Source organism: Henckelia pumila, chromosome 2 (assembly GCF_033568475.1).
Source record: "Henckelia pumila isolate YLH828 chromosome 2, ASM3356847v2, whole genome shotgun sequence".
Classification (NCBI taxonomy): domain Eukaryota; kingdom Viridiplantae; phylum Streptophyta; class Magnoliopsida; order Lamiales; family Gesneriaceae; genus Henckelia; species Henckelia pumila.
Genome location: NC_133121.1, coordinates 165,666,879 through 165,677,103, shown reverse-complemented (window position 1 = coordinate 165,677,103; position 10,225 = coordinate 165,666,879). Strand labels below are relative to the sequence as shown.

The window sequence follows — 10,225 nt, the reverse complement described above, 5'->3', positions numbered from 1 at the left end:
GGGGTTTACCCAGAGCACACCGAGAGATAGCGGCTGCGGGTTCCCACATCACAAAAAAAAAAAAAAAAAATATTTACAGGAAAATATATTTTTAAACACATTATTTCAAAACAAATCAACACATTATTTTTTTTCACCATTTGATCACGTGCATCTCATATATTTTACATGGGGCTTACACCACGTTTAAAGAATCCAAAAGCTTTCATCTAGCAACACTATACTGAGTGAAATTCATCCATGCAACATAGAAAAATCCGGTGTAATTCTACCGCTATTCATTCATCTAATAACGACACCATAAGGGTCACACCAACACTAGCAGACAAGAAAACATAAGAAAAACTAAGCAACATCCCAAGTCATCATCAAACGAATTGAACAATCATTATAACATTAATTGTGCAGTCATTAAAATCTGGTATGCTGTAAGCATCAGCCTTAAGTACATGATAAGACCATTATTCTATTTTCTTAATTATGTCTAAAAACATAAATTGTGGAGACAAGAAGAGATTGAGGAAAAAGTCTCGAGTATATGCCAGTTAGGATGTGATGTAAGAAAGCAGACTCTGGAAAACAACATTCTCACCAAAAGGCAGCATCTTCAGGTCAGTTTTGTTCTGACAAGTCCTTTAAAGAAATCAAAGCTGTAGCCACATGGAGTATATCAAGTCAGTCCAAGTGAAAATAAACAAATATTAAATGAAAAACCACATGGGACATAAATGTTAAGTACTACATGTAGCATTTTGAAGATCATGCTATTTGAAATATATCATATGGAATGATGGTTGGATACCTGATTGACAACATAAAAGGGATCGATGAAAATATTACAAGTGTTGGGCAACTGCGAAGGATATTCAAAATAACATAGCAATCTAACAAGTGGGGAGTATCAAGTTTTGTGGAAGATTTGCATTGAACAACTAGGTGTGGATAATGCTTTATTATGCAACATGTAGAAATACAGGTTATAATTTGGATAGCAACACGAGATTTGTGTGGATTATAAGAATTCACGTTTCATATATCTGCATGTTTTAAGTTGGACTTTAGTTTTGATGGCACATTAATACAAAATTAGCTAGTGTAATGTTCTATGACTTCATATAAGTTAGTTTGATAGTAGATTTATTGAAAGAATATTATGGTGACAGTTGAGTTGTGTATCCAGTAAAAGCACAATAATTCATGTCAAAACATGGAATGTCATTGGGGGAATGACAAATATGAGACCTTCAATGAACCACATTATAAAAGCTATTGACTACTCAGTATTCGATTGAATAGGACAAACGCTATTTTAGTGGAACACAGTCTTGACTATTAGGCAAAAGCCTCTTGTGCTGCTTAAATGTTAAGAGGAAGGTTAGCTTTAAGAGTGTCTTTTATGAAGGAATTATGAATCAAATGAATTTTTCATGAGTCATTTGACTCATTTCGAGTTTGCTTGAGCAAAAATTGATATTGGTTTTAGCGTTCATGAAAAGAATATGTACTAAATGATATGACATAATTTTCTTCATGCATTAGATTCTAGAACATTGTACTATAGGGCGCCTTTGATTGGCAAGGTGCATGCCTCGCCTTGAGATTTGTGACTAGGCTTTTGGACACGTTCCTTCGTCTGCCTCAAGCTTTCGTAACTGTAGGAAGAACTACATATTAACTAAACCAATGCTCTCCAATTCGGATGAGAAGCATTATTCTTCTTTCCAAGAAATTATTTTTATAACTTTCAACACTATTCATTAGGTTACATGCCTTGGTACTTCCTCTTAGTTGGCAAAAACGATGTAAGATATCCACAAATCATTTGAAGATGCAAAATTATGTGAAAGGAGAAATAAGTACATCTCTGGTGATGGGAAGGTATAATAATACCTGTTTCCATCTGGATGAAGCTCGCATGTTTGACCATCTTCAGTGACAGCTAACAAGTAACCGGAAGTTGTTAAGCCCTGTATACCGAGTAGGCCACTCTTATTGCAGATAGATACTAATGTGCATTTTTAGCCAAAAATAATTATGCAAACACAACAGTTGAATGGATCATTCTTATTGCTATAGCTTTCTTTACTTATCAGAATTATGAAAAGAACATGTGAAACTTAAAAAGCAGAAAAAAGAATTGTATGCAAGCACAAAAATATAGAGAATGGATTGATTCCCCCGCTTTTGCAATCATTCATATGCTTGAAACACAGATAATGATTGCAGAAGCATAGAGCCGCATGAAAACAATTCACATGACTTGCGGCCTCAATCCAAAACTTGGTCATCGTTGACCGTGTGTAGTCGCCAGTTGGTATAGCATTTATTGGGTGTTAAAAGTTCGCATTTTATGGAGCAAAAAAATTTAACTAAAAGTTTACCTTTGCTTGGGATTCTACAATTCAGAACATACACATGATATAACAAGGATCTAGGAAGTTATATTTGCTTGAAGCATTGATATGGTTGCTTATAAAAACTCAGTTATTTGTGCTATATATCTCACAGGATTCGCAGGGTTTTTGTTTTTTGTCAAAATGGCCCTAGTGTCTCATGGGAGAGGTCTTCTTTTCTAAAATAAACACACATATCAGGGCCATTAATTTAACCATCCCCAGGAATAGCTCTATATTGATCAGAGTCACTCTAAGCTAGAACTGATACTTCTTCTCAGTACTTCACGCTCCTCCCACAAAAATGCATCACCTTCTGAAATAGGTACGTACTCTCTTTCTGATTATTATTCCCCGGTATAGTTTTCTCTAGAGAAGTTAATATGCGTCAAAATGGAGCTGAATTCAATAGAATAACTTACTTGAGGCATATGCCTAATTTAATTAATAAAAAATATATTTAAATCATACTCAAAGAAGACTGGACCAGGGCTTTTCAAAACGATAGCATTTAGCACAGCTGATGCAACGTGGAGAATATCATTGGCCAAACAAACTTATCCAATAGTGTTTCACTACGTAAAATTATTTTTGTCCCAGAAATGCAGATGACCCCTAATTAAATATTGTGCTAGAGACTAAAATTTCAACAGAAAACTCTTGGGACAAAGAAATGCAAGGAGATTTTATATAGGGTAGAAAGGAAAAAGAAAGACGAATAAAATTTTAGGATAAAGCACAAGTCTCAATGAGGATAAAAACTATATTTCGATTATATTGTCCAGTCACCTGGATTATGACCACATCTTCTGATACTGATTCCCGCTTCTCATTCTTTTCCTGAACAATGACTCGTTGTCCACTGTGTGGAAGAGATAAATTCAAGAAAAAATTAAAATTGTCAAAATGACCATACGTGTGAGGGTGAGTGTTGCGCTAGCGCTTTCGTATTCGTGTCAAACATGAATATATTTCAAGTGCAACTGTGCAACATGAGATAAACCTAGGATGCAGTTCTCCCTCATGCCCATAATCAATGGTGGCACATGGTAAGAATCGTAACTATGTATTTTCACCTGTGCAACCACGTCTTGTAGTATAATTCTTCAAGAGTTTGAAAGCCTGCATGATAGCCGAAAACAAAAATTATATCTTTTCCTGACAAGGAATCATAGATTAAAGTTTGGCAACAGTAAATATCTATGTAACTGTTCAAAACTAACAAGAAAGAGCACAGGAGTCTAAAATAGTTACAAATGAAAATTTCAAAGATGACTGATCCAAATAAAAATTTGAATGGGTCAATCTTAAAATCATCAATTTCAAAACCTTAATTTTAATCTCAAATCTCAATTCATTTATAGTTAACCACCTTGAAGGACCAGTTATTTGGCATAATTTTTTTTTTTTGAAGTTCTTAAAAATGCATGTTAAAGCAACACAGAGATCTATTTATTATTAAATGTTCAAATATGAGACAACTGAAACCCTTAACAGAAATATAATCATATCAGATAAATTTATAAATATCTAAAATCTCAGTTAATAGAATGCTTTAAACTACATAAAGCTAAAATATTCGATCGAAGAAGGAAGCAAAAGCTTCTTTTCTGTTTTAGCATACCGAGTGTAAAGATTAAATAAAATCAAGTAAATAAGTCATAACGGAAATACAGGAAGACAATCACCTTGATTTATGAAAATGTCATAAAAGCTCTCAAATTTGTTGAAGAAAGCTGCAATGATATCTTCAAGTTGCAATTGGTAAATGAATGGTGTCAATCCTTGTAAAACTGAATTCAAGCATGTTGTCGGTTTCTCATTACTAACATTCAAGCCAATCCCTGCAAAAATATATTTTAAAATCTCGATCAAATATTTTTTCAGCAATGGTGAAGCAACTCTAAATATTGTGGAGCATACTCAGTATTCAATCACAACTTGTCTCGAAAGTGAAAGCAATGTAACCAAATTAAAAGGGGAAACATTGCACAACATTTTTATAAATTGAAGTAACATTAACGGTTACAGTTGCAGTTGTGCAATATCAACCAATTAAACTGCTTACCAGCACTAACATTAAACTTCTTTGATTTATATACTGACGTGCACAAAATTCCTCCCACCTTAGCACCATCTAAATACAAATCATTTGGCCATTTTATTCTGACGTTAAGATGCGGCATGCCCTGAAAAATTATAATAGCCAAGAGCAAATGTTAAAATGAAGGTTTGAAATGCCAACTACCGATAAAAAGCAAAAGAAGAAGAAATGCATGAATTTTGATTTCATAATTCAAAGAAACCAAAGGTCAGCTACTAGCTCTTACATTTTTCCGACAAACATCATTAATTGCCTCAGTCATCGCCAGACTAACCACATACTGCACCAATGGGACAACTCGGCCATCCTCCATCTGTATTGTAAATGAATACATAAGGCACCCTTTTGGTGATTCCCATACATTTTTTGACCGTCCTTCGCGCACCAAAACATAAGACAAAATTCACTAAAATGTTACATGAAATTCCAAGACATATATTGCGGAAATAATGTTACTACCTCTGCCTTTGAACTGTACATCAGCAACACATACTCCACCAACGGGCAACTCCTCAAAATTACTGCCAAAAATGTTGACAAAATATTCCACTGTTCAAAGGAACAAATATTATACGAAGCAATATGCTTTCTCTGTACAAGAAAGAGTGGACTTGAAACTTCTCAAAATAACCCCGAGTCCATCTTTGGCACTTGGACTTAAAACTACATTGGTTGACTTAATAACACAAAAACCGAATGCTTATCCAACATCGTATTAGCTCAATTTACCCATAATAATTTTAAATCACTTCATACTGCATAGATAATTCACTTGAAACTTAAAATCTTTCCTTGCGTCTGTGCTTCACGTTTAAATTTAGAGTGTGCTTGGATTAGTAAATTAATACGCATACCCGATAGCCAGAAATCTGATTATGATGCATCACATTTAATGAGCACGCAAACTTTATCAAAGATCACACCTTTAAATTCACGTAGAATTAAAAGAAGAAGAAAAACTAATTAGCATGGAAAAAAAAAAAAAGCGTAATTGATCTTACTGTGAGACAACATCATGCGTGGAAGCCAATTTCGGAGAGTAAACAAGCAGCCTTCCAAAACGAGAAGTCGAGAGCGAACTCATGTACGATTTCACGCAAAAAATTCCGTCGTTTTCAGTCCTATCTCTGCATTCTATCTCCGAATTCAAGACGACATTTAAAGGAGAACCATCGGGGAGCTTCAATCTGTTGTTACTCTTCAAGCACCTGGCTAATTCATTTTCCACAGTCGATTTCCCGCACAGAACCAACTTCGTAGGTGACTGCAGCTCCATTTCTACACAGCAATAAAGAAAAAAAAACATCGATCGATCAGCGATTCGCGCACACAACGTACAGCATGCCGGCATAACACAAAAACTCGTAGGAAATACACAAAAAAAGAGAGAAATTTGCAGAGTTTTTACTTGTGATCGAGGCGAAGGGATTATTGGGCAGGGAAGTGAGATTTCGAGAGCACCGGCGAGCTCCCACTCTTAGCATGGGAGGCGGCGGAGAAAACAGAGCGCAACATGTTTTTGAAAATAATCGAAAAAGGCCCAAATGTTAGCCCGTATAAAAGCCCAAACTTTGGTCCAGAAAATAAAATGGTGTATGCCACCTGGACAGTGAACAAATCGAACCGATTATCTTTTTGAATTGACTCAATAATATTTGATTCGTATGCGATATTATCAAACTTGAATATGTTCAAAATTTTTTCAAGCCGAATGCGAGGCTTTGTTTAATAGTTCGTGAGCTGCTGAAGAGCTTTTGTATTTTATTAATATAATCAGCATTTTAAAAGGCTGCGCCTAGGTTCTAAAAGACGCCGTCTAGGCATGTTCAAAACTTTTTCAGAAGTATTCTCACTCTCACAATCTTTTTCTTCCATAATTCTCAGGGAATCACCTGTTTTTGCGTCCTTCATCATCATCCCAGACCCTGCTCGGCCACCGCTCCAGCCCAATTTCATCAACGTCGTTCCTCCGCCCTACTGCTGTCCTGCGCCGCCCCTATTCAACCATGCCGGACCTGCTCAATCACCGGCCGTCCCTGCTCAACTCCAGCCACCACCCAGCTCATCGCCACCATACACCGCCGCTGTCGTGCCTGCAAATTGGTATCTTTGTAAGTCACTTGTGTTGCCGCCACTAGACTCGTTAATATTTTCAATCATTATGCCACCAAAAAGAGTTTGATTAACGGGTGAATCCTCAAGCCAACCCGCCGCGGCATCCCCCTTGTCGACGGGTCTCGCCAGGAAATTTGTGAATCAAGCGGCGAAAGAAAGGTATGATAATGCAAAACTCCATCGTTCTCCTATTCTTGAGCGTGGCATTTAACTTACATTTAGATATAGTGGGGTGGCAATTGATCTTGAACGTCGAAATTGGATGACGTTTTGTAAGCAACCTAAGGCCGCTATAGTCCCTCTTGTTCGTGAATTTTATGCCAATGTGGCCGAGCGTGAGGATGGGAAGGCATATGTTCGGGGTAAAATAGTCTCGTTTGATGAAAATATGATTAATGTACTTCTTGAAACAACTGTGGTCGATGATGGATTGTATCAGAGTGTAAAAGCCGATCCGGATCTTCATGAAATCATCGACCAATTGTGTTATGAAGGGGTTACATGGCATGACCCTTTTACCTATCAACACTTCCCGGATCTCTACCTACTCTTGGAACCAGCCACACGGTATGCCTTTGTTGCCAAACGAATGATGCTTATCTCACATACAAGCGACATGACTATTGAGCGCGCTATTCTATATGCATTGGACTTGGGTTGGCCGATCAATGTGGGCAGGGTGATCCATAGCGAGATACGGAGGTTCGTCTACACTCCGTCCTTGGGCTTATTTTTCCCTACCATTATTTTCGAGCTATGTGTAAAAGTCGGTGTGCAAAGTCGAGGAGATGAAGAGTGGCTGCAACCGATGAGGCTCATGGACAAGGCCATAGTCTCCAACAAGAAAGCCAAGCGGAAGAAAGATTTTCCTACGGGAGGTGGAGCCAGTTCTAGCACCGCTCCAGCACGCCCACCCCCGCCCCATCGTCGCTCCCTCCAGGATTCTATCAAGGAGCTTACTATGTTTGCTCATTATCAGAATGAGTATATGGCCGCTAAAACTTCCCATCTTCAGGCCATGGATGTCATGATATGCGGGATGACCACTCAGCTTGGTCTTGATGCCTCAGCCTTTCCCGCCACTCCGCAGTACCCGCAGCCATTCCAGTACCAGTATGCCACCCCAGCTCCTGCCTTCCACGTGTCGCCGCCTGAGTTTGAAGAGGAGGAGGATTATGTACCTGCCGCCACATAAACCAGGGGAGTTCTTGTGTTTCATTTGCATTTTGTTATACTTTGCATGTGTTTATGTTTCTTTGTTTGTGTATGCATTTCTGAAGCATTGAGAGCAATGATTTGGATAAGTATGGGGGGATTAGTTTTGCATTGTTTGTTATATTTTTGTTGCATTCATATTGTTGTTAGCTAAGTGCATGTAGTTTATTTTATATGTAGTTTATGTCATATGTCTTTGTGTTTCGTTCGTTTTGGTGTTTGTCTTGCATGGGTAGGATGAGGAATGGGAGCCGATGATGATGAATTTGATGTTAAAAATGGAGTTTTGTGATTTTTTACCTTTTTCGCTCTTGATGGGACATGAGAAATCGTAGGTTGAACAGTGAATATTTTTAAGCACACATGTTAGACTAGTGAAGTGTAGCGATATCATTGATATGTTTGTGTCTGTTTGACCATTGCACAACATTAGGTGTTTAGTGATCTTGATTGTATCCTTTGAGTTTCATTGATTTGCTGACATTGCACTTATGATCTTGGGCGCACCAAAATTTTTGAAGAAAAAGTTTTTGAAAAATATAACTCCATCCGGGTTATGAACGAGAGATTGAAATCCTAGTCACCTTGTTTTCGACTAAGTATCCGGACTAAATGGGGTTATAAAATTTATAAACATTAGAAATCTAAGATTTTTGAAAAAAATAATAACAATTCCATCTGGGTTTCGGGCAAGGGATTGAAATCCTAATAACCTAGTCTGAAGCTAAGTCTGCAGGTTCAATGGGATTGTGGCTCTATCCGAGCTATAGACGAGAGGATTAAAATTTGAATCATATCCTAGTTATAGCTAAGTTTGTAGGTAATTATTGGGGCTTAAAAAAAACTGGATGTAAAATCTGGAGGTGCGTAATTGAAAATCTCAAGGGATGTGTGCTTGTGTTAGAGGTTGTTGGGAGGAATGGACACTTGAAAGTGAAACTTGATATGTCAAAGGTTGCTAAGCAGTCGTAAAACAGAATCTTTTTAACTTGCATGTAACTGGAATAACATGGCACACACGCACGTTCATGCTAAACCGATGGTGTATTATGGAAAATTGAGAGTATATGTGATTTTGTTTGGTGTTCAAACTTCTCTGAGGCAGTGAAATTCCATGAACCGCTCCTACTCGAATTTGTGTTTTCATATTGTTTTTGTTAGTCTTGTTCGAGGGCGAGCAAGATTCAAGTATAGGGGAGTTGATAAGTGTATTTTGTATGCATATTTTCATGGAATTTTAATACTTGTTTTGCATGCATTCATGTGTTATTGTTTATGTTTTTTTATTATTTTTAGTCGTATTTCATGCATCATGTCTGCATAATGTTATCCCGAGTTTATATGGAATTTTTGGGCCAGAAGTGTGCTCGCTCGAGCGGAGACTTATTGCCGCTCGAGCGAGAGAGAAACGAAGAAACTCGGTAGAAGATTACTCGCTCGAGCGGCAAATTTTTGCGCTCGAGCGAGGTGAAAATGATGAAAGCAGGCAAAAGGTTTCTCGCTCAAGCGGCAACTTCTTGCGCTCGAGTGAGACGACGTGCAGAGTCCTAATTTTGGAAATTCTTGCTCGATAGGGAATCAATCTTTTAGAGATATTGGGCATATAAATAGGGAGTTTTTCATCATATTAAGGGTTCCGTGCGTGTATTATCTCAAGGGAGGTGGCTAAATCAATTTGGAGTGAAGATTTATTCATTTTTCTTCTTCTCTTCTTAGTTTTGATTCTTGTTTTTGGTTGAAAAACTTGATTTTTGGATTATGTTTACTTTGGAGTAGTCGTTTAGTTTCAATCAAGGCCGTGTGATTGGACCGAACAAATTGTTGTTGAATACTTGAATGTTTATTTGGAATTTTTCAGATTTTATTTTAATTTTATTGATTTTTGGATTTAAATTTATCTTGTGAATGATCTGGCCAATTGTTTGGTTGCATGTTAATTGATTCCGAGTCGAAAGGTTAGGAATTGATTTTGATCACTTCAATAATCGACACAAAAATAAATTGACTAGAAATAATATTCGATTTCATTGTGCGGCTTTAGGTAAAAACTGAATTTTCACAATTCTCAATGCGTTTGAATTTGAATAGAATTAATTAAAAATAATTAATCCGTCAACATTTGAATAGGTTTAACTATTCTAGAAATAGATTGTTAAATAATTTAGGAGATTTCGCCGTAAGTTAAGATTTAATATCTGGATTTTAGATTTACTACTTGTTCCATGATTTGTTCGATACCTACGTGTGTCCTTGATCGAATTTCTCATCATTGAATAAAAATTCAAAATTCTTGTTGCAATTTTATTTTCATCTTTTCTATTCATAATTTAATTAGTAGTTTGTTTCAAAAATCACTTTTATTGTTTAGTCTAGATTAAGTTAAGATAATTATATTTTG

The 10,225-nt window shown here is 36.8% G+C and overlaps 1 protein-coding gene across 2 annotated transcripts; it reads right to left on the bottom strand.

Moving 5' to 3' along the window:
* Positions 1–346: 346 nt before the first annotated feature.
* LOC140881515 (biotin--protein ligase 1, chloroplastic-like) lies at positions 347–6,011 on the bottom strand. 2 transcript variants are annotated; one of them, XM_073286889.1, is made up of 10 exons: positions 5,906–6,011; positions 5,499–5,775; positions 4,957–5,018; positions 4,724–4,872; positions 4,462–4,582; positions 4,082–4,237; positions 3,470–3,515; positions 3,183–3,255; positions 1,891–1,967; positions 347–650 (listed from the first exon to the last, which is right to left on the bottom strand). In XM_073286889.1, the coding sequence occupies exons 1-10, from the start codon at positions 5,979–5,981 to the stop codon at positions 608–610; spliced, it is 1,080 nt and encodes a 359-aa protein (XP_073142990.1). In that variant the 5' UTR covers positions 5,982–6,011; the 3' UTR covers positions 347–607. The 2 variants fall into 2 exon arrangements, with proteins under 2 accessions (XP_073142990.1, XP_073142991.1); XM_073286890.1 differs by lacking the exon at positions 5,906–6,011 and having other exon boundaries at positions 4,957–5,046; positions 5,499–5,656.
* Positions 6,012–10,225: the final 4,214 nt, after the last annotated feature.